The sequence below is a fragment of the Botrytis cinerea genome, chromosome 6, assembly GCF_000143535.2.
Source record: "Botrytis cinerea B05.10 chromosome 6, complete sequence".
Taxonomy (NCBI): domain Eukaryota; kingdom Fungi; phylum Ascomycota; class Leotiomycetes; order Helotiales; family Sclerotiniaceae; genus Botrytis; species Botrytis cinerea.
Window position 1 is genome coordinate 2036780 of NC_037315.1, and position 23392 is coordinate 2060171.

A 23392-nucleotide genomic window follows, 5' to 3' on the forward strand; every position below is an offset into this window, starting at 1 on the left:
GTGGTGGCTTTCTCTATCAACACTCTTCTGGTTTTGTTGGGTTGGGTTGGATTGAATTCAATTCAATTCATTTTCTTTCTTTGGCATCTCTTCCTCGCCCGTGCCAATTATAACTTATAACTGAGAACAGTCAATAATAATCCAATAATCCAATCGTCCAATGGTATCATTAGCCATAGGAGAAAAGACCTAATGTGGAAAAGTTGAGAGTGGATCCCCCGGAGACGCAAATTACAAGGTGGCCTGGTCATCGTATCCATGCAAAGGCAATCAACTTACCACACTCTCACGCCCAATGATTCAGCTCTTTGACCGAGATTTTCTTAAACACAGGGAAAAAATTACCCATCACCAGCATTTCTCCAAAACTTTCTCAACCACTCTTCAGCTTGCCAATTGGCAACCTCCTCCCAAATGTATCCTCTCTCTCCGAGAACCCAGGAATGCTATATTCCTTGTTCGAATATTGTAATATTGTGCCTCTACACGCAAGTACTTTCTTCCAATTAAATCTGCAAGGTGGATTTATATCCTAATCCGGTCAACCACTAGTTGATGCTCAAGACTTCATCCGCGTCTTTTGCTAGCCGGAACACCATCATCTCACAGGGATTCGTCCTACGTTCCTTCAAGGAAGGCATAAGGAAAGACCAATCCTGGTTCATCATGGAGCCAGAGGGCCATCATGGGCAAGACCCTCGCGTGCCTCTCAAGCTACGGGACTCCACCTATGGTACTCGGACTGCACTTATGTCGCCTTATACATATGCAGGCTTGTATTCCCCATTCTATCCATTTGGATCTGTTTCTATTTTTTCTCATCTCTGTATCACACACAAAAGTTCCAGTTCCATTTTTGAATTCTCTCTGCTTTCTTGATATCATCTGAAGTATTGTCAAAGCACCTAGCGATGGCCTTATGAAACTCTTCCAGTACTATATCCTACGGGCTTCCGCACCACCGAGAGTTCAAACATACTAGACATTCCCATCATCACTGGTTTCGTAATATACCACATGACGATTACGAACGTTCAGCTTCCAAAAGTACATCTGACAGCTAGAAAAGAACGCCACGGCATATAGTGTCTTTACACTTTCTTCCGTCTATTGATATACGGCCGGTCTGGTGTGAGAACCAGGAAAGTCCACACACCCGGCTGCCGTCATTTTCTGTCGATTTCGTGTTCCTCTATTACTATTGTTGATCTTCATCTCCACAATGAGCGGTTCTAATTCGACAGTTTTTGGCCAGGGCAGGTGTCCAGCGCCGTTCCTTGAGTCAGATTTCTTCCCATCGACGGGTGGTTGTATGTCTTGCATCCTCTCCGGTCCGCTTCACCATGCTGACAACATATAGTTACCGATGGAAGGTTTTGCTCTACCACCTTGGGGGTCATTTGCTGCTTGCCATGTCCACAAACTGAATGGCTGTACGGTGAAAGCATCAACACCCTCACCGAATCCGCAAATTGGGTCAGTGTAGCGGCGATGATATGTTCAGTATACTTGTTGATATGCTTCGCATTTCTGCCGGTTGAGAAAACCCATAGACATTATCTCAGTATATGCTTGGTTATGGCTACAGTTTTGATGCAGGTGAGTCACTAACCATTACCTTCTACCAAACATTTCCTAACATATCTCGCCAAAAGTTGGGATTTATTATACCATTAAGCGCAAAACCCGAGCAATGCTACAACGCGATCACTCCGAACGATATGAGCACTAACTTTACTTGTGCAATCTCCGGTGCTCTCATAATGGCTGGTGGCTGGTGTGGTGTGATGTGGGTCTTCTTAAGGTCCCTCGCCTTACATCTACAGATCTGTTGGCAGGTGATTATTGGAAATTCATTCATGTGGGGAGCTCTTGCTACTGGATGGGGAATACCAGCCATTGCATTGTGTTTTGGAATGGTCTTTAGTGGTGTTTCTTTTCGATTTGGAGATACTTGCCATATCAATCACGAGAATAGTTTAGCGGACTTCTGGATTCCTCTTCTAGTTTTCTCTGGCGCCACCGTTATCATCCAGTTCGTTACTTTCGGTTACTGCATCAAAGTATATCTTTCATCCCTCGCAGACAATTCCAACACCACAGAAACTTCAGGCGTTCTGCCTTCGTACACTAACAGTGTGCGCACTGTCTCACCACGACAAGCATATCGACGAGTTCGACGAGTGATTGAGTTACAATGGAGAGGTATCGCTATTGTACTAGTGATTATTGCTGATGTCGCATTCTTTGCAATTGTGTTTGTCTTCATGGATGATTTAGAAACAAATATTCTCAAGGATCCTACCAAAGCCGAGCAATGGTTAACATGCTTGGTACAAACTGCTGGAGGTAGAGAAGAGTGTTTGCCTCTAGCGAAATCTCTAGTTGTCAACGAAGCGACCGTTGGTGCAGTCCTTGTTCTGCTATCCGTAAGTTCTCCCCATTCTCATCGTTGTTTAACTCAAGTGCTAATGCATTCTAGTTCAATGGCTTCTGGGCAGCAATATTCTTAGGAAGAAAGGCAATGATTACAGGCTGGTATGAAATGTACCGTGGAAAAATAAAGCCCAACAATGAATTCGTCAGCGCCGATGCCCACGCCTTCAAGGATCCCAGGGCATACGAGATGCTTAGCAAAGATCGAGATCAGCATGACAGCAAAAACATGGAGGCATACGCAACTCCAGACGCCGTCTCTCCGATTTCACCCGTTCGAAAGAGTGGTCGAGAAACACCAGATTACTTTGGTAGAGAAGCGAGATATAAATCACCGTCACGTTCATTTTCCAAACCCCATCCACCACAATCATGGGATTCAACCACAACATATGCTCCACCCATGAATTCCAGCACGAATAAATTTTGATTTAGGGTCGACATGTATATTTTATTTATTTTCAAGCATTTTTTTAGCGATGTTTCATATTATCCCTCACGAAGGGTCAAACAGGAGTTTGGTGGCTTGGCGACTCGGCGGTTTGGCTAGGCGATAGAGCTAAAAGGAGTAGAGAGTTCGGCTCGTCACCCCACGCGGGGTGAAAAGACTTCGGGTAGTCGTCTACATGGATCAAGTCAGGATATAAAAAGGTCGGAACCTGGAATAAAATCCCTTTCCTTTGTACAAGAAAAGGCCGGTCGGGTGAAAGGGCTCCGACCGGGTGGGTGAGGATATGGAGGGGGTGGGGTATAATGAGTCCACAATACCTAGATACCCATTGATAGTCCAAAATGGTCACCGAACTTACTGGTTCGAGGACACTAATACTGCTATAGTTGTAGTAGGTATACATAGATCTCGAGTCCCGAGATCCCGGATTAAGTATAGGATCTACCCCACCTACCTATGTAATGATGATCTGTACTTTATTAGTAGTGTTTGTATGTATTATGATGACATCAAATAGAAAATATATAAACCGTGTATCTGATTTCGCTTCTGTTTGTACTGTGCTAGATCATGATGACTTTATATTCTTCGGCGTTGAGCATCCATCATGAGGACGTAATGAAGTCAAGTCTACAACATCCAAAAGAACCAGAATGTCTTTAAGATCATACTTTGCTTGGTTAGTTAGATACTATTGGACTACAGCATCTTCAGTATTAGCATGATTTCCTGAATTCTTAAACCCAACAAGACCTTGAGGCTTCACACACAAAACATACATTTCCTTGAGAATGACACTATAACGCCAGAGGAAGCTGGCCCAAGCCCGAGATTACCAGAAGCCAGATTATGGGTATTGTTTACATATCATGACTAGGGTTCAGTACTGTACAATTGCTAGAGACAGCGAGTAACGCTGCACGCAAATGTAAAGAAAATGATGATTATGTACTTGAGTAAAACCCATGGAGTCCCATCACTACATGGCTTTCTACCGAAAATCACGCTTATGCGTCACGATTCATAGCATTACATCTACGGTTCTTTTAAATATATTAGAGTAAGGTTTAGTATCTTTGAAATTGGATTTCTAGCAAGAAGTTTTTCTCAAGACTCAGGAATTAAACTTTCACTCCTTATTCTTCGTAGAATTCACCACCCACACAATGAAGAGAACTCGAAAACTTCGAGGCCACACCTCTTAACTCTTGTATCCTGGTTGAAGATCAGAATGAATGGTGGCTCGCAACGGGTCACATTTGTTTACTTAAGATGTTCACACCCGGTAGCTTGATTGTTCAATTGGGCTTCCAACCAACACTCGCTCCTCCTACGGAAATCGCCCACCAAATTATTCACAGCTTTTCTGCCACCCACAGCCACGATATATTCGTTCTCATTATCAAATATTTATTTCCTTCTCTCTTCTTCCCCTTTCTCTCCCCCTCTAAATCATCCACCCTAGCTCTCCTCCCAAGACCCATAATATCACACTCTATGTCTACCTGTATCAATAAGGAAAGAGAGTTTATGGATAACAGCTATGAATAGCATAAGTTCGAATGCGGGGTAGGTCGCATTTTGCAGAAGGGATTGGGGTTTGACGGAAGCTTAAGCAATGCTGCTGGGGAGACTGGAATGAAGAGATCTGTGGCAAGTGGGTGGGCTACATATGGTTGGCTTCTTGTATTGCTGGATGGGCGTGAGGAATCAAGAGATGAAGAATGGCGAGATAATTTTCTGTTGTGGTAGAACATTATGGTGTGTCGAAAATCTACCGTGTGAGAATATCTTAAGCAGTTTAATTGAGATAAAAAAAAAGAAGATGTGTATTGCACTCTCCCTCTCCCTCCATCTACTCATCCATCCTCACAACCCTTAGATTCTCAGACTCACTTTATTGCAATCCAGCCTCATACTGGATTGTTTTCCACTTGTCTCCAATACCCCACACTTTCAGCTCGAGCTGTTCTCTGATTTTCTCGATCGAAGAGCTGTTCTAGAAGACCATGATGGTCTCTAATCCTTAGCTACTTTTATCGACCTAGCGAATATTGCTGGTAAGGCAATCGAATATGAAGGAATGTGACCTATGAGCAGTTGGGCTTGTGGTGATCCATTCTCAGCGAAGGGTGATATGGTTAGGAGTACATGTGCTCTTTTGACTTCTCTAAAATGGTATGCATAGGAGAATATAAGAACCCGACTAATTCGACCTAGAAGACGGCAGCTTCGAAAGAACGTCCACAATAGAAACGGATGATAGAGCAGAGGATAATGAACCATCGTGGATACCAATGATCAGAATTCCTAATACTCCATTAGATTGGGAAAGTAGCCTGAGAGGGGAGTTATCGCCATGATGAACACTTGACAAATTGGAAAGCAACTTTATTGGTTGAACATAATGATTTTAGAATAATCACTCGTGAACATGATTTGGACTGGTGAAAAGGTCAAACAAGCTTTTAGAAGTGCTCACGTATGCATCTATTGAAACCTTTGATAGAAATATATGGAGACTGAATGCAGACGAATCCGGTAGTATAACACCATAAATGCTGCATGGAATTGCATGATCTGATGGCGAGAGAATTCCACATATATGAGACCGATTCCATAAAATCCAATGGAGTCATGCGAGATGAAGTGAAGCAAATCACTGAATGAAGATGAATCACACATGACAATCAAATGAACAAACAGCGTTACAAGACATTCAAAAACTTTATTATATTCTTTATAAAACAGCGTAGGTAATTTCCCCCTCGCCAGCTAAGCACCACATCACTTGAAGTACACGATCCTCAGCATACAAACCCAGTTTGTAGACCTACCTATATCTCGAGCAAAGAGCATGACTGGCAATATCGTATGCAAAACGCCTTCAACCCATGTTGACCGCAGCCGTGAAATACAAATCGACACATTGATATTGAATATAATTAAATTTCTTCATGGACGTCTCTGATCTCCACCAGACTTTACATGCTTCCCAAAATTGTTGACCTTTGCGACGCGAGAAATTGGTTTACGGAAAATTACTATCTGTTTCAAGGTTAGTTACAGATCATGTATAGATATACAAAACCATTAAAGAATAACAACCGAGAAGATTAATCAGATGTATCAGTAAGTTCATCGTTCCCTCCGCAGAGAGTCCTAAAACAAGAGGTACCAGAAAAATAGTAAAAAGAAATATCATCATTGTATCTTCTCGGTCGGTTGTGAGTGGAAAGGGAATTTCTTACATTTAAATGATGGCGCAATTCAATTCAATTGAATATTCCGGATAGTCAGTACAAAAGATGAGGTTGATCCTCAATCACCTATGATCAATCAATCATCACTTCTGTTGTTGCATCAAATTTGTTGTCCAGGAAAAAAACCTCTGGACTGGAGAAGTTTCTTATGATGTTCAAATCCCACTAGTTAATATTAGGTCTAGCACAGAAAATGCCAGCTCTTAGCGTAAGCTAAGCGACCAACAATCCACACACATAATTTTGCGACGACGAACATTTTGAAAATCTTCAACACCTCTCGACAATCTCAATCTAACGACCAGTTTAATCACCGTCGACAAATACCGCAAAAATGGGTCGTCTTCACTCCAACGGAAAGGGAATATCTTCCTCTGCTCTCCCATACTCCCGCGCTCCTCCTTCGTGGCTCAAGACCACCCCAGAGCAAGTTGTTGACCAAATCTGCAAGCTTGCCAAGAAGGGTGCTGCTCCATCCCAAATCGGTGTTGTCTTGAGAGATTCTCACGGTATTGCTCAAGTCAAGGTTGTTACTGGTATGTTGATTTCCTCCTGCAATTGATGCGGGTTGAATTTAGTTTGATTGGAATGCGAATGCTAACTCTTTTACTTTTACAGGTAACAAGATTCTTAGAATCCTCAAGTCCAACGGTACGATATCCAATATTACATGAATAGTTCCATATGTGCCATCATTGGATTATAGTACATCCATGATGTGTCAATTTGTATCTTTACAAACGCCTCTGCTTGGTCATAGACTGACAGAGTGACAAAATAGGCCTTGCCCCAGAAATCCCAGAGGACCTTTACATGTTGATCAAGAAGGTATGTTCAACCTAATTTCAATAGCTAACATTGAATTATACTAATACATTAAATTTAGGCCGTCGCTGTCCGCAAGCATCTCGAGCGTAACCGCAAGGACAAGGACTCCAAGTTCCGCTTGATTCTCATTGAATCCCGTATCCACCGTCTCTCCCGTTACTACAAGACTGTTGGTGTTCTCCCACCAACCTGGAGATACGAGAGTGCCACTGCCAGCACCATGGTCGCATAAAAAGTTTCACCATAACAAAATGGATATGGAGTTGGGGTGTGGACATAATTGCATCACGAACTATACTACTTTCTTGAGAAGGAGTACTGCTATATTGGCATAAAAACTGAATAGCAAATCAAATATTAAGAAACACTTCCAGCGCCAGCCTTGTTCTCAATCACTGTCCAATTAATTCAACGTGATTTTACACTCCTTGAACGCCCATCTAGAAACTATTTTGATATGCCTAGGGGTATTATAACTAAACTCCATCTATTGTTAATTCCCTCCTTCCAACTCCTTGGATTTTGATAACAAAAACTCTCCTAATACTCGTAAAGGATCTTTTGGTCTATTGAGAAATGATTGTTAGTTTATACGCACCGTGAGAGGCTCCTATTGGCGAGCAGATCCAAGGTACATACTGGTCCTTGGCTAATAGTTTCATGCCCTCTAATAAACTTCCCGTAACAGTCTGATTCAAATAAACCCTTGCCGGCGCTCCATGCACACTTGCTTCAGTTGGCACCGACGGCCCCGTATCAGGATGTTGGCTAGTAGCTCTCGACGAGTTTTCCTTCTCCGCATTCCCATTTACTTTCGGTACTGGCGTACTTGTGCGCGCAGGAACAGGCGCTGGGGAAGCAGTTTCGCGATTTATGTTCGTAGATGAAGTGGAAGCTTGATGCGAGGGGGGTAAAATGGGTGAATGAGAATGCGCTTGTGATTGGGTTTGAGCAGTGGGTGGGAGAATTGCAGCCGCTGGAGACTGTAAATAGTTATATGAGTAAGTATAGAAAATTCTAGTGCAGAAGACAGGCGCGAGAGGGAACGTCCAATTGAATTTGAAGGACGGCAGGATGAGGGGTGGGAGGAGGAAGGAGAAGGTGGAGGATCAGGGTCTGGGGGGGTGTAAGCCATACTGCAGGTCTTTGAAGAGGAGCATCTTCCATAACCACATCGCGTGTTGCGCCCGGCATTTGGAGGACGCCGGAGGGTGTGGATGAAGGGGGTGTGGAGGACGATTGTGTTTGCATGGCGAGCTGATAGGTATGCGCGGCGGAGCTGATGCTGGGTGTGCTGTTAGGGTTGATTTCGGGTGATGGCGTGTTGGGTTGCGACATGCTGGATGTGGAGTTAGGTGTGGATTTATGAAGGTTTGTGTATAGGTTTATGTCGCTGTGATTGGATTGTGCAATTGGGTGGAGGAGAATTACTTTCTGCCAAAGCGGTGAATAATGTACAGTGTCTGGTAACGTGCTCAGGCGTATATTGGAATGGTTGACGCGCTTGAAGACGCGGATGTAAGATACGTTCTTGCCATAAAATTACTTGCGATGGGTGAAGTACTTCTGTATACATAACATTCGGCATAATGGTACTCGAAGAAGTTAAAAACGTCAATCACAACGTTATGTCACATCGAAGAACTCAACGTAAGATACCGCAAGACTTTAAAGATAAATTATTGCCACCTTCAAAGCGTCTGAAAACTGCAGAGAGTATAGATGGTGCTGATCTTAGTTCTCAATGTCCTTCCGATGAAGATGAAGCATTACCTTTGTCCCCACGAAATCGAAGTCCGATTCAATTCAGAAGTACGGAAATTCCTGACTCGGAAGATGAAGGGGAAGATGAAATGGATCAGAGTGTGGCTCCCAGAGTGACGGAATTGGAGAGTGCATTGCCACCAGTTGTTGTTGATAAGAATGCAATTGCTAAATATGAAGCAATGCGTGCCGAGAATAAAAGTCTTCCAGATGACCTCAAAGCAAGGTTGACTGGGAGGACATGGGAGAGGGGTAAAAGTAATATTTATAGTGATGCTTTCAATCTTGCGTTGGAAACTGTGTTGGAGGATGAAGGTCATCTATTCGACGAGAAGGAAATGGAAGTCTTTAAGCAATGGAGAGAATTGGATTATGAAGCTCAGTATTTGTAAGGCCCGATTATTATGTCTGAATTATAACTTTCGAGAGCTGACGAACATAGGTATGTACGTCTTTTCTTACGAAAAACTTCAGCGTGGCATCGTATAAACCGCTTGGGTTATCACGGAGATTTGACGGATGTTTCTGCTGCTTCGAAAGTTCTGCAATCTACCAGAGTATTACCAGAATCAACTGCAACGGTTCAAGTCAATCCAGCAGAGATGGGGCCTCCCGAAGGAACGGTCCTCGGAGACTCGTTGACTTTTGCTGATTCGTCAGGAGATCAGATCAAAACCTTAGATGAGGCATTATTCCTATTGAACCTCGATGAACTTAAAGGCCTGGCAAAAGAACTCAAGGTTCAAGGAAAAAATAAAGCTGATATACTCAGAGCACTTCGTGAAACGAGTCAAAGACAAACTGGACTCGGTTATGTTGGGTTGAAAAGGGCTGATAGTGCTTTAAAATCAAATCCTACTACTCCAGATGGATCGATTCTCGAAGAAGAAGAAGAAGAAGAAGAAGAAGACGACGACAGTCTTGATCATGTGAACAGAGATGCTCATTTCCTCAGAAAGATCATGGCTATTACAGGACCGTGCATACGACTTTCGCTGCCAGCTTTAAACTTATTTGAACGGGTCCATCTCGTCTTTTACAGATCAACTGAATGGACTGATAAATCTCTAACCACAATCATTCTTGCCAGAATCTCCCGCCGTAATTTCCCCCCCTATATTGTCTCGCGATCAACCAATATCTTCCCCACCCGTTCCACCCTCCTCGAATTTGAAGCCTCAATTCGAACGCAATACCGCGTCGACAACATGCTCGATGGCCATCCAGTCAAATCCGACCTAGATCAAGTTCTTGAAATTTTCGAGGCCATATATCCTCGTTGGAAAAATCTCTTGACAGAAGAACAACGCAAAGAAGATTCCATATATGAAAGTGGGGAAGGTGGCTACCTTCGTCGATTTTCTCCAGCATGGGTCTACACACGCATCGTGCATAAAACACTCGACGTCCTCAGGCGATTCAAATCCTACGAGAAAGAATACTCTTTGCTCATCGAACTCCTTTCTCAAAAGCTTTTTCATTCAGCCCGAAGGGGCGTATGGTATCAACGCAAAGCTCTTCTAGAAGAGCACTACATGTATACCCTCCTACCAGCCACAGGAATCAAAGATCCAGAACAGCAAAAACGTCATTGGAAACGAATTTCGCTCAAAACATGTGAGCAAGGTCTTCAAGATCGATATTGTCACACAATCTACCACTATGACTTACAGAAACGAATCCGTAAACTCGAGAAGACACTCAAGATTCCTAAGAGAGAAAAACACGATTTTGAGCATGTTCTTCTCTCTAAGCCCATTGAAACAACTCTTCAAGGAATTCAAATCAAAAAGTCTTATCTCAAGCCCACGACTCTCCGTCGTAAATCAAGCGCGCCAAATGGATTTGAAGAGAGAGAACGCAGTACCAAAACCATCTGGTTAGATGAATATGAAACTCCATCAAACCCATCTGAATGTTCCGTTGAACAATTAACCCTAAGTTACTATCGTAGCCTCGGATTCCGCGGCTACCACTCTGAAGGTGGTATTCTACGTACTCTATTCGCATACCTCTTTTTCGACATCTTATTCCTTTACATTCCCAATGTGTTCCAAACAGAATATCAAACTTGCCCTCTAGATTTGCACACCGAGTCATTCTACGAAGCTCGAGCGTCGGAAATTAATCATCGCATTGTAGAGATCGAGAATGGGAAGGCGGCGGACATTATAAGAGAGGTTTGGGAGAGGGAAGGGGAGAGAAAAACGTGTGTAGTGGGTTTGAGGTGGGAATATGAGAGGAAGGACTTGGAGGGGATTGTGGAGGCTTTTGGGAGTGGATTGGGGAAGGTGATGAGGGTTATGGCGGAGGAGTATAGGGTGAGGGGGGGTGGAGTGCCTGATTTGTTTTTATGGGATGATGGGGTGGAGGATGAGCCAACGAAACAAGAGCTGGTGAAAAGGGAATCGAAGGAAGGGAAACATATCAAGACAAAAACCTCCGAAGAGGACGGTGGGGCGTTAAAAGAGCCGCAGGTGAAGAATGAGTCCCAAAATGAGTCACAAGACATCACTAAAAGGAGAAGAAAAAAAGAAGTACTCTTCGTAGAAGTCAAAAGCGAGAACGATAGACTAAGCGATACGCAGAGAATGTGGATACATGTGCTACTGGGGGCTGGGATTAGGGTTGAGCTTTGTAATGTGGTCGCGAAGGAGTTGAGGGTTATTGATGCTGAATAAGAGATAAGGAGGAGTAAGGAATCGATTTGGTCTGATTTTAACGGCGTGGACTGGGTGGATGAGGTGATAGAATGGACAGAATCGAGTGAAAATTCAGGGGGTTTAGGTGGTATAATACCTAGCTGATACGATTTTGATTGAAGATTTGCCTTCTTAGTATTCATGTTGTTACGGGTCAAGCCTGATGTCACAGGACTTTTCCTCCATTCAAATCATAACAACCGGTCTGAGGTCATCTCACATTCAGATTCTTGGTGTCCTTGGGTTATGTTCTGATATCTCAGATTCCTTCACTACCATTCATAGTTTTTCGTAACTCAGTACTAATATGGCGTTTCTAGAATCTCTTTTTCAACATTCGTTTTCCTTCTGTAAGTGCAGTCTACGTGTTACTCTACTTATCCTGAAAAGTCTTCAAGTTGTGGATGGAGCCTGTTATACTGTTATTGTAGAATTTCTTTTCGATTTGGAAATCGAGTTTGGGCATTTTGCAGACCGCCAGTGTCCAATACTTCTGGATTGCTCTGATATTCAGACTTACACATAGATCCTGAACATGGGAGATGGATCGAATCAAAGAGAAGGTATTTAGAACTAACCATCACCACAACCTTATCTTACGGTATGCCTCTAGAGTAACAAAATGATGAAAGCGAATAGTGAAACAAATGGTAACGGCAATGGACACGAGCATGGAACTTATCTACAGCATGGCCGAAGTGTCACGACAACGATACATAGAATCATCACATGAAGCTCCACACTTTCTAGTTTGCTGTCAGCACAATTTACGCAGTTTTTTATTCTATTTACATCTAAACATCGCTACTGGATTGGGGTTTTCGTTTAAATCGGGCCTACCTCGACTGCAAAGGTGAGCCCGCAAACCTTCGCATAACATGCCAAGGAATTAATGTTGAGAGGCTCGCCATTCCAGGAGGTTATTATCTAGCCGCAAGGCGTTGAGTCGAAGATGTTTGTAGAAGAGACTCTTGAGGGGATCAAGGAGACGATTAATAGGAAGTTCTGATTGACGCACTGGATGAAGAGAGAAAGTGATCAAGAACTCTCTTCACACACCTCCAACAAAAGTGGTGTTTTCTCGGGCGTTCTACACGGACCATCTTTCATTTATGTCTTATTGAAAAATGCTGATCTGTTGACTCGATCGGCTACTACAAGGGGGATCAACAGACGAAGTAAAGTCTGGGTGGGGTACATTTCGCTTTAATCGAAACCAATTACGTGCAAAATCTCCTCAAATTTCCCCTGACCGCCCAACTAATCCTGCACCAACTTAACCCTCACCCCATTTCCATTCTCCACCGACATCCTAAACCGTTCCATCCAAGGTCTCGAATCCTGACTTTCCATTCTCGAGAACTTCTGCATCACCCTCACAATAATATATGCCGAGTCAATAAATACCATCTGCTGAGCAGGACAAATGCGCTGCCCTCCTGAAAATGGAAGTTACTCCCAAGTTGGTCGCAGGGTCTCCCATCTCTCGGGACGAAAGTCATCGGCGTCGTTGCCTCAGTAACTTTTGTCGCGATGTAAGGCGTGGATATCACATGTAATACTACTAGCTTGTTTTTATTAGAAAGGGGACCTGAACATCAGGGCCGCCGTCAAGTGGTAAGATGTTGTCTTTGTGACATACTCGAAATAGAAAGCCTGCGGTTGGGTGAAGACGGAGACCTGGTGGGAATAGTTGATTAGACTGGATCTTGCATTGCTGAAAAAGGCCAAGAAGATAGGGATTTTTAGACGACATGATGTGAGAAATAAGCATACTTGCTTTCATTAAACACATATCGTAAATACTTCATCGATTTCAGGATTTCGAAACTTGGCATCTGTCCGGCCGTCGCATTGAGAAATTCTCGAGCATTGAAGGGAGTATTTGGGGATTGAGTTTCTACCAATTTACCAAATAGGAATTCGGTGGAGATATCTAGATACTGGGTGAGTAATCAGTCAGTCAGTCAGTCAGTCAGTCAGTCAGTCAGTCAGTCAGTCAGTCAGTCAGTCAGTCAGTCAGTCAGTCAGTCAGTCAGTCAGTCAGTCAGTCAGTCAGTCAGTCAGCCAGTCAAGCAGATAATGACAAACCAGCTATCAATAGAACGTTAACAATAGGAAGGAAAAATTCACCATACCAAATTCTTCGTAAGCGGTTGCAAATCAACCGTCGAGTCATCATGCGGCAGGAGATCCAACGCTCCAAAATTAGAAATCTCAGTCCTCGCAAACGTAGGTCTGACAAGCGCACGCGAGCGTTACCATATCTTCCCATCCGCGGTAAGGATTCTCTGGGCCTCTAGCGACCCGCCCCTCTTCTCCGGCTTAACCTTCACCTTTCCGAAATTCCCAAACGAAAGCGCGAGGACTGTTTTGATGTTCTCGGATTCGCAGGTGTGGATGGCAGTTGTTCCCCACGAGTTGCTCTGGAAGGTTTTTCCAAAGCTGTCGTGTAGTGTTCGATTTGGCTGCAGCACTTTTCCGGTTTTCATCGCCGCGCCCATCTTGAAGAAGAGATCGAGTCCGAGAAATGGCTCCTTGTGTGCATATTTGCTCGGCTGCATGCAGCCACTTTTGCGTTCGAAGTCTGTGGTGGTGAGATGTTCGGAGAGTTTCTTGTATAGATGGATATACGATGAATAATATCACCGTGCTCGCTAGAGCTAACTAGGTGGTGGTCCTCACGATCAGAAAAGATTATTGACAGGTTAATCAGTGAGACGATATCGATACTGAATTTTGAGAGGACGACTTGGTGGATAATTAAGTTTAGAGCCTCCTGGGTCTTGCTCTGTCGTCATCATAATATCATCTACCAACATGTTGGAATTATATTAATGCTGGGAATGATTCCTCCTATCCTATCTCAGGACTTTAGATTATTGGGCTACGGCACATAAACAGAGGGATTTGAATTGTTTGGCTCGATAAGAGGGGATTTGCACTTACTATTGGACTGATGAACAAGCGTGTGACAGACAGGCACAGCTCTTCTCTGTTTTGTGTTACAAGTTGACATCAGCGTGTCGAGTTTAAGAGCACACAGATATAGCACAGTATATTCCTCTCTATGCTCGAGCTGGCTTGGTGAGTTTGGCTGAGTGGAATCATAGATAATGCGATGTTGCATGCAACTGCATGGGTGGCGTAGCCCTGCACAAGTGACACAGTTCGACGACAGCGAGGAAGCCTTCAAAATCACGATCTCGTGTTCCGAATTAAACAAGAATGGGAAATGTTCCACAGAAATAAAACTTTATATATTATTCAAGGACGTGAATCCGAATCCGGTACGTGTCCATTACTTCATATAGAAACAGCCCGACCAGTCATCCAACATCCTGCAAACCCCATAATTTTATCATCATCATATCCAAGCACTAGTGGTATCAAAACGACCAAAAAAGTAACCAATCCAAAAATAAAAACGTCAAAAATACCCAAAATTTAAGCCACAACCCCGGTATCCCTACCTCCTCTTTCTTCAAACGCCTCTCTCGCCTTAACATTTGCCACAGCACTCTGGAACGCGCTCGTGAGATCGACGTGGAATAATGGTCTATTGAGACCAGTGACAACGGCCGTTCTCGACCTCGTGACGTTTTTCGACGCCGCTTTCAAGTCACTACCACTTCCACTCTCGCTATCTCCTCTAATTTCATCTCCATTCCTCAGATCTCGTTCGCGCGTTCGCTGTTCCTTGATTTCTTTCTCGTTGGATTCAGCTTCTGCTGCCGCTGCCGCACTGTCCTGACCTCCCATTTCCGCAACTGAGAAAATGGGCTTCCAGCGGTGCGATCCTTCTTCCTCGGGTGTTGGGTATCCGAATCCAGCGGCAACGAGCGCACGTTTGGTCCAGCGATTGTTGATAGAGGTGAAATGCCAGTCTACGACTGAGGGAGATGCATAAGTATCGAGTTGATTACGAACATCGATGAGTTGTTGGATGGAGGTGATATCGACATTGTTAACGGAGCTGAAGTCGAGGATGATAGCTCTGAGGGTAGGGCGATCGCTATGATCTTCAGGAGCTTTGCCGCGACGTGGACCGGGGTCATTCCATGGGCGATCACCAGGTCGGGCGTAATGGTTAGGGTTGGTTCGGCGGGTTGTCGCGAAGATTGTGTTGGTAAGGTGATCGAGATAGTGATTGGCGTTTGGATAGTTAAATCCTTCTGAGAATCGATAGATGAAGATGCCAGGATAAGGAGTTTGAACATCAACCTCTGGGTTAGTTCCATCACCGTGGTCGAAAGGAAGGAAGACTGTTCGAGATCCGGAATCTTCGAATTGGGTGGCATCGGATTTTGGGAAAGTGCCATTGTCGGTCAAAGGTGCTGATCTATATTCGGCAATTTCACCTCCAATTGAAGTAACCTTGACTTTACCAAGGAAGCGTCCTCTGGCTTTAATGATTCGGAAAATGAGAACGGCGAAGGAGACGCAAATAGTTACGTAAATACCATCTTCAATCGTGGTAAAAACGGTAACAATGACACCTGCGAAGAAAATCGGAACCTCGAGAGGGGATACACGCCAAAATTGATAAACCGTATTTGGGGGTGTGATGAGATCTCCGACAGCGTGAATAATGACTGCAGACAAGGCTGCACTTGGAATGTAAAAGAAGACTGCCGTAAGTGCGTAGATAGCGAGAAGAACGATGACAGCGGTTATGACACCAGCGAATGGAGTTCGAACACCAGCCTTCGATTTGATAGCTGTACGGGAGAAAGAACCGGTAACTGGATAACCACCAAGGAAAGCGCCAAATATGTTAGTGACACCGATAGCTACCATCTCTTGGGATGGGTTAATAACATAGTTGTTAACACGTCCGAAGGATTTTGAAATTGCAATGTGCTCGATAAGGAGAACGATGACAGTGGCTGGCAAATCTCCTACAAAAATGTTGATGATCGAAGAGTTGACTTCGGGCACAGCAGCGTTTTGAAATCCTCGTGGAACTTTACCAAGAATCTTGAAGAGTGGCTTCTTGCGATGATGCATATTCACAAGCCAACTGACCAATGTGTATAACAAAATAACAAATACGGTTCGAAGAGTCGCGGCGAAGAAGAACGCTCTTTTGTGGTTTGGGAACTTCTTAGCTCCATAATTACAAGCCTAAAAATGATAATTAGTAATGGTCAAGGTGTTGACAAACGTTCACAACTTACAGCTCTAAGAGAGTATAATAGGAAAAGGGCTGTCAAGCCGATGGCTGCATCGAGTTTTGTATTGGGAAGATGTTTCAATGTGTTGATCACAACCTTATAGGTTGATGCTCTAGTGTTGAAGCCTGAGATACCCATCAATGTTGGAACTTGTCCAACAGCAATATTGATAGCGGAACCAGTCATGAATGCCGAAATGGAAGTGAGAGAGATCAAATCGACAATCCAACCGCATCGAATAAGTCCAATAAAAGCGATGATGCAACCGGCAATCACAGCCATACAAGATGCAATGACATGGCCTGGAACCTCAGGATTGGTAGCAGCAGCTTTCACCAAAATTTGACCGACGAGAGTCGACATGACAGCAACAGGTCCGATAGTGATATCCTTGGAAGTAGCGAAGAACCAGTAGACAAGAACTCCCATGAAGGAAGAGTAAAGACCGAATTGAGGTTCGAGCTCAGCGAGGGTAGCATAAGCCATACCTTGAGGTACGACGACAGCACCGATAGTGATACCTGATCAACATTAACAATCATACTCGTCAGAAGTTATTTGGTACTACTCACCAGCTACCAAATCTCCAAACAGCCATTGCATATTATAGCATCCAATCCAGCTCAAAAATGGAAATAGCGAGCGAGCATAAGCGGCGAGATCATGTCGATTTGGAAGGGTATCTTGGATCCATTCTATACTTCGAGGTTCTTCCTCTACGAATGTATCGGCTGTTTGAATGGAAAAGACTGACTCTCCTCGTAGAATCTCTTGATTGTTGAGTTCATCGCGATAGTTGAGTTTGATGCCGAGGACTTTGGCCAATCCATGGCCAACTTTGGTAGCAGCCATTGTGGTAAAAAGCAGCTTGGCTGTGAAACCTGAGATGGCGGAAGGTTAAGTGGACAAGAAAAAAGCTATCCCACAAGGGGTGGGTGTCAGTAGATCTGACCTGACAGATATGACAAGGCGATCTGCAAGTTACTCCCAGATGGTTGTCCAAGAATCTGTAACTTTATGAGCGGATGCAGGGCTGATATAGCCGTGTCTACTCCCACAGAGTCGGTACGAAATCAGATGATTTGGTATTTGACAATTGGAGAAAAGAGGCGTTTAATAAAAAGTAAAATTGTCTGACATCGGAACTATTCAAATGCAGGTCGAAAGCTGAAATAGAAAGCGCAGCTTCTAATTGTATAAAAAAGAGACTTTTGTTCTGAAAGACTGGAAAAGGTAAGACGTGATCCGAGAGTGGCATTCAGCAATTGACCTCTTTTGAAATTTGGGGGTGCGCCACCAATGTATTGCGTGCTCGTGGATGAATAAGATGGAAGAGAGAAGAGCAAAGGAAACGACCAGGTAAATAAGTGAATCCCTGTGTGTAACCTTAGGCTGACCCGGACTTTGGAACTTTTTGAATTGGAATACTTTGGTAGTAGACGTTAAGCCAAGTATAACGTGCTTGCAAATTCTTCGAGTTTGGGGGTTTTAATATTATACTACTGTGAAGCTAGAAAGGCTTGCGGGAGAATTGTCTCAAAATGGAAGAGGATATTCGTGGTGACGGGATCGTGCTGGAGAGATGACATTAGTTGACCAGGGTACAATATAAAGTGATTTCATGGAGGATTGTCTAAAAATGATGAAAGTACCTACTTATGGTAATAATGTAATAAATAGTAATCATTAAGAATAGGTTTGGTATGTATTTTATTAATTAGTAACCTCCAGGCTCCAGATTTCTAGATTTCGATTTTCTGGCTACGGGCAGTGGCGGGTGGCTACTCTTCTTGATATAACAGGATAGACAGTCTCCTACCACTGTAAGATGTATCGGGACTCGAGATTCAAGATTCAAGAATAGGTACTATAGGTGGTACGTACTCTGGGCTCTAGAAAAAGGGCTTCAATCTCCAAGGGACCAAGGGTATCAGTTCGAACCTCAATTCATAATCAAATGTCTTAAATTGATTTGGGTGTAAACGTAACCACAGTATTCGGTGTACGAATAATATGGGGAAATCATTTATCAGGGGGGGATTAGAAATACACTCTGGCCATTTCTCTAGCCATCTCTTTACCTCTTTCTTCTCAGAGCGGAGTTCTTCTCTACTATAAAAATCTCTTCTTTTCATAGGTAGTCTCGGTAGTATACTTCGTACAACGTACTGTCCTGTCAGTCCATTTCCTGGCACAGTTGATCTAGTGTTACAAGTACCACATTTTAGTGGAGATGTAATCATCATTACCATTGTTACCATAATTATGCTTTCTTTACCCCGATCTTAATTTGGTTGAACGCAGAGATTCCACCAAGATCTTCCGTTACTTTGTAGAAACCCCAGGAGACCAAGGGAACCAAGGGAAACCAAGGGAAATGGAGACAGCTCTTTGTGAATCCGGAACAAAATAAATGGGATTGTAGTGGATGAGGTGGGCGAGGTGGGAATATTTTCAACAAGTCGACGTATTTGCCGAGCACGCAATTCGCTAAGAATGATCTAGTTTTTCGAAATTATAAATTAGTGTCAAGCGAAAATGAAGGAGATAGATCTCCAGGGACTAAAAGAAGACAAAGGAATACGTTTAAGAAAAAAGTTTCTTTCCATCTAGAATCTTGGAAATTTGAACAGCTGAAGCTCTATTGTGTACACTATTGGATCATTGGCGGCAAGGAATAAAGAGGAAGGGGAAGATTGAAGGAATACATACACCATTGACATGGCGTTTCTCATTGATTTCTTTATGAATCCATTGTATGGGGAATAAAAAAGATCAGCTCTTCAAGATTCTTCACAATTTTACAAAGCTGTCTCTTTCAAGCAGTCGATTCGGCTGTTACCAAGCAAGGGTAGCTCAAACCTTGTTCATGCGAGTTGCAGCACGCGGATTATCCATTGGGAAATATCCACCCAATGACCGTTTTGCTTCATGATGCAATGGGAGGGATGAAGATCGCAATCCGATAAGATGCGATAAGAATGAAAAGAGGCTTGGAAAAAGCTCCGAGACATCATAATTATTTTGAAATTCTGAAGGCGTGAGAGGCTTGGAGGCTTAAAATCGAAGATTTATGAGCTGAGATTTATATTGTAAATGGGGTGAAGTGTGAAGTAGTCTTCTGATTATTGAAATCGAGACCACCAGACTGGAGATAGTATCTTTCCTTAACAACAAGAACCCGCGGAGATGAGGATGAAGGAACCTCCCGTCAGCTAAATTTCTTGGGAGATACAATATGAGTTAGTCCTAACGATAGGGTCTGCGGATGGAGCGTTTGGGGCTGATAAAAAAAGTGTTCACCGTGTCGAGGAGAGATGTTGACGAGAACACTTTCAAGATCTGGTCAATCTTCCTCCTTTTGCCTCCAAATCTTCAAGATTTGAGTTGGGGACTCACTCCGACGTGGATGATTGACCCAAATCACATGATTTATATCCACGTGGTATCATTTTCATGCGGCCTTTCGCGGGCCTCCAGAATCTGTACCCGAAGCCTTATCGATACGACATGTTGATGTTGTTGGAGAGAAGTCAAAGCAAAAAGACACTGAGAAGGACATCGTCGTCGTTCTGCTTGAATCACCATATGATAGACGTGTTAATAATGTTTTCGTAGGTTTGTACAATAGGTAGGTGTCTTTATCGTGGTTGTCGTAAGTTATGTATGTATAACTGGTTGTCATTGGTACCAAAATTATGAGAAGTTGTCACGAAAATTCGCGGTTCGCCAGCCCCAGCTTCACTTTAAACACACTTGACTTCAAACTTTAGACTTCGCTCAGACTTCTGCTGACAGGACAACAACTCAATTTGATGACAGGCAGTACAACAGAGAACAGAACAATGCCATATTCCATATGATTGTATTCACATAATCACATTCACCATTTTGGATCTCGGGGACAATCAATCGAATTTGTTACTATCACTCCATTACTTGATCTTTATCCTCAATCCGCTATCAACAAACAATGCGATAGATAGCAAAATGGCATCTTCTTCGCCCACCAAAGACGCTTTTCAATTTCCGACATTGGCCCCTCCAAATCATTCTTCACTCAATCCACCAGCATCTCCCCGCCGAGCTTTGCGAAGATTACAGTCCGCGCACACTCTAGGTTCATCATTCAATCAACCATCCCTGATCTCACAGCAACACAAGCAAGCTTTGCAAAAGATCATTCCGCCCGTGCCAAAAGATGCGGCACAATCTTCAACTACAACTCATTCCAGAGCAAGATCCAATAGCGATGTAACGAACATAGTCCCAGTCCCAACTTCTTCGATGAGGCGCCCTACATCAAACAGAAAACTTACCGCGACAGAAAGTATGTCGCTGGATCGTCTACTTAGAGACGGCCCCCCCGATGGAGATATAATTGGAAGTTTGGAGAGTATGAGATTGAAGATATTGGATCAAGGTGTTAAGAGTGATAGCGATGGAATGGTTTGTCAATTCCTCCATTTCCACTCCGCCACTTATGCTAATAAGTACTTATTTGTCAATAGTCCTCTTTGCGCATTTACATCTGGCTTATATTACTCAATGCACCTACCCTTGAAACCGACGCATATCTATCTCTAATTCATCGCGGCGCATCTCCTGCATATTCCAAGATTCGAAATGATACCTTTCGAACTCTAGCCACCGATCCTCTTTTTCGACGTCGAGTTAGTGAAGCAAGCTTAATCCGACTTTTAAATGCAGTAGCATGGAGATTACACGATGCGAAAGAGGCGCGAGCAGAGTACCGAAATATACAGAATAGACAGATTATGGAGGCGGCTATTCAAGGTTCTCCAGAACGAAATCCATCATCGCCAAGTATGAGGTCTAGAGCTCGTGCGCTGACTTTGACAACGGAAGGTTCTGATGTCGGGGCTGGAGAACCGGGTACATACGTTCAAGGAATGAATGTGCTCGCTGCACCATTTCTCTACGCTGCTCGAAGTGAGTCTGAAGCATTTGCTGCTTTTCATCGCTTCATAACAACCGAAGTTCCTGGTTATGTGAGAGGCGCAATGGATGGTGTTCACAAGGGACTCGCATTAGTGGATAAAGTGCTAGCTATTGTTGATCCAAAATTGAGTCTTTATCTGATTGGAAAGGGCATGAGTGCAGAAATTTATGCTTTCCCTTCAGTACTCACTCTATGCGCATGTACCCCTCCGTTACCTGAGGTACTTCGTCTTTGGGATTTCTTATTTGCGTATGGTGCTCATCTCAATATTCTTTGTATTGTGGCACAACTTGTTATTCTCAGGCATTCAATAATGAGTTCTCCCAGGTAAGTTTTGGGTTGCTTCTACCATATATGTTTTCAACTAACGAAAATTAAAGTCCTACGAAAATCCTTAGATCTTTCCCGCCTTTACAAGCGGATACGATTAAAGAAGTTACACTTACTATCATCAAGAAAATTCCAGATGATGTTTATGCGGAAATTGTTTCGCATGCTAAATAGTTTATTGACATGCATGGCTGGCGGGCGTTGCACCTTGGATTGGATGACAAAAGTGAAAGTTTGAGATGAACTGAATGGTTGCTATACCTATGTACGAATGATATCATGATACAGTTTTGTTTGGAGAAGAAAATGATCAATTGGTTATATTGGATTGCATGAGGTCGGGTTGGGGCTAATTGGTCTGGGGAGGGTCTGGATTGGATGGATGGGTATGAATATGAAGATTGATATGGATATGAATTAATGATATTAGGGGAAAGTAATTTCTTTTTTTTTTCAAGTATAAGCTTGAGTGTAATATATTTATCTGTATACCTACCCCTGTTTGAAATCTTTGTGGTTTGGTCGTCTTCGTTTTTCCAAAGTTTGGGTTCCTATTCCTTGCGACTATGAGAATATATGTATGGCATATGGTGTATAGTTGATTGTCTGCATTAATAAGGATATTTGTTCAATGAATACTAGGTGAGTGAAAGGTGAAAGAGTGCTTGTATATGTATATGGGTGTGAGAATGGATTATGAGGGAGAGGGGGGTAGGGGCGCTTGATACTCATTAGAGATAGATATTATGTGCTTATGAAGAATGGTTAGGGGATGAATGGATGAACGAATGATATAAAGAGAGAGGAGAGAGGAGAGGGCTATATTGTATTGTATTGTATTATATGTTTGAGATATTTGGGGAGAGAGAGGGATGGATGGATACACGTAGGTAGGTAGGTAGGTAGGTAAATATGTATATGTATAGATATACATATGTCAAATAGGAAAGTGAAACTGCAGTATATAGATATAAAGATATAAAGATATCAAGTGAAGTTAAAGAAATGTTGAATGTTATTGTTAGAGCTAAGTATTAGGGCTGTGATATGTATATCTGTCAATTCTTGATTCTTTGATACTGGGATAGCTATAGGATAGCTGGGTATCATGTATTGTATTGTATGTATATCGTTTATCATTTATGTTCCGTGATGTTTTCTGAATCTGTGGATCTATGAATCTGTGGTTAGTATGGAGGAGGAGAGGAGGAGGAGGAGGAGGAGGAGGAGGAGGAGAAGAGGAGAAGAGGAGAAGAGGAGAAAGAATGTAGAGGAATCGCTGATCATATCACTAGGATGGTAGAATTTCTTATATGTGGATATGAATATGGATGTCACACGCATGTAAAGGATTGCTGTAGGTAGGCAAATAATACACTACTTGGTAGCTTGTGAGATTCAATTTGCGGAAATTAAGATGTGGTAAGTAACTTGTGGGTATGGATGGTATTATTAGTGATGTGTAAATTAAATGAAGA

At 43.1% G+C, this 23392-nt stretch overlaps 6 protein-coding genes across 6 annotated transcripts; 4 read left to right on the forward strand and 2 right to left on the reverse strand.

Annotated features, from left to right (window-relative positions):
• The first annotated feature begins 632 nt into the window (after nucleotides 1–632).
• BCIN_06g05850 (hypothetical protein) lies at nucleotides 633–3414 on the forward strand. The gene is made up of 4 exons (XM_024693640.1): nucleotides 633–1310; nucleotides 1361–1599; nucleotides 1656–2429; nucleotides 2483–3414. The coding sequence occupies exons 1-4, from the start codon at nucleotides 1223–1225 to the stop codon at nucleotides 2864–2866; spliced, it is 1485 nt and encodes a 494-aa protein (XP_024549426.1). The 5' UTR covers nucleotides 633–1222; the 3' UTR covers nucleotides 2867–3414.
• A 2981-nt stretch (nucleotides 3415–6395) lies between these two features.
• On the forward strand, nucleotides 6396–7357 carry Bcrps13. The gene is made up of 4 exons (XM_001558978.2): nucleotides 6396–6686; nucleotides 6769–6801; nucleotides 6932–6978; nucleotides 7037–7357. Exons 1-4 carry the CDS (start codon nucleotides 6485–6487, stop codon nucleotides 7208–7210), a joined length of 456 nt encoding a protein of 151 aa, XP_001559028.1. The 5' UTR covers nucleotides 6396–6484; the 3' UTR covers nucleotides 7211–7357.
• Nucleotides 7358–7374: 17 nt separating this feature from the next.
• On the reverse strand, nucleotides 7375–8417 carry BCIN_06g05870 (hypothetical protein). Its single transcript, XM_001558977.2, has 3 exons — nucleotides 8116–8417; nucleotides 7618–7961; nucleotides 7375–7544 (listed from the first exon to the last, which is right to left on the reverse strand). The coding sequence occupies exons 1-3, from the start codon at nucleotides 8314–8316 to the stop codon at nucleotides 7472–7474; spliced, it is 618 nt and encodes a 205-aa protein (XP_001559027.1). The 5' UTR covers nucleotides 8317–8417; the 3' UTR covers nucleotides 7375–7471.
• Nucleotides 8418–8505: 88 nt separating this feature from the next.
• On the forward strand, nucleotides 8506–11763 carry BCIN_06g05880 (hypothetical protein). The gene is made up of 2 exons (XM_024693641.1): nucleotides 8506–9130; nucleotides 9185–11763. Exons 1-2 carry the CDS (start codon nucleotides 8568–8570, stop codon nucleotides 11421–11423), a joined length of 2802 nt encoding a protein of 933 aa, XP_024549427.1. The 5' UTR covers nucleotides 8506–8567; the 3' UTR covers nucleotides 11424–11763.
• Nucleotides 11764–14653: 2890 nt separating this feature from the next.
• BCIN_06g05890 (hypothetical protein) lies at nucleotides 14654–18124 on the reverse strand. Its single transcript, XM_001558973.2, has 3 exons — nucleotides 17194–18124; nucleotides 16625–17142; nucleotides 14654–16571 (listed from the first exon to the last, which is right to left on the reverse strand). The coding sequence occupies exons 1-3, from the start codon at nucleotides 17471–17473 to the stop codon at nucleotides 14892–14894; spliced, it is 2478 nt and encodes an 825-aa protein (XP_001559023.1). The 5' UTR covers nucleotides 17474–18124; the 3' UTR covers nucleotides 14654–14891.
• Nucleotides 18125–20091: 1967 nt separating this feature from the next.
• Nucleotides 20092–22552, forward strand: Bcbub2. The gene is made up of 3 exons (XM_001558971.2): nucleotides 20092–21070; nucleotides 21133–21911; nucleotides 21965–22552. Exons 1-3 carry the CDS (start codon nucleotides 20612–20614, stop codon nucleotides 22086–22088), a joined length of 1362 nt encoding a protein of 453 aa, XP_001559021.1. The 5' UTR covers nucleotides 20092–20611; the 3' UTR covers nucleotides 22089–22552.
• Nucleotides 22553–23392: the final 840 nt, after the last annotated feature.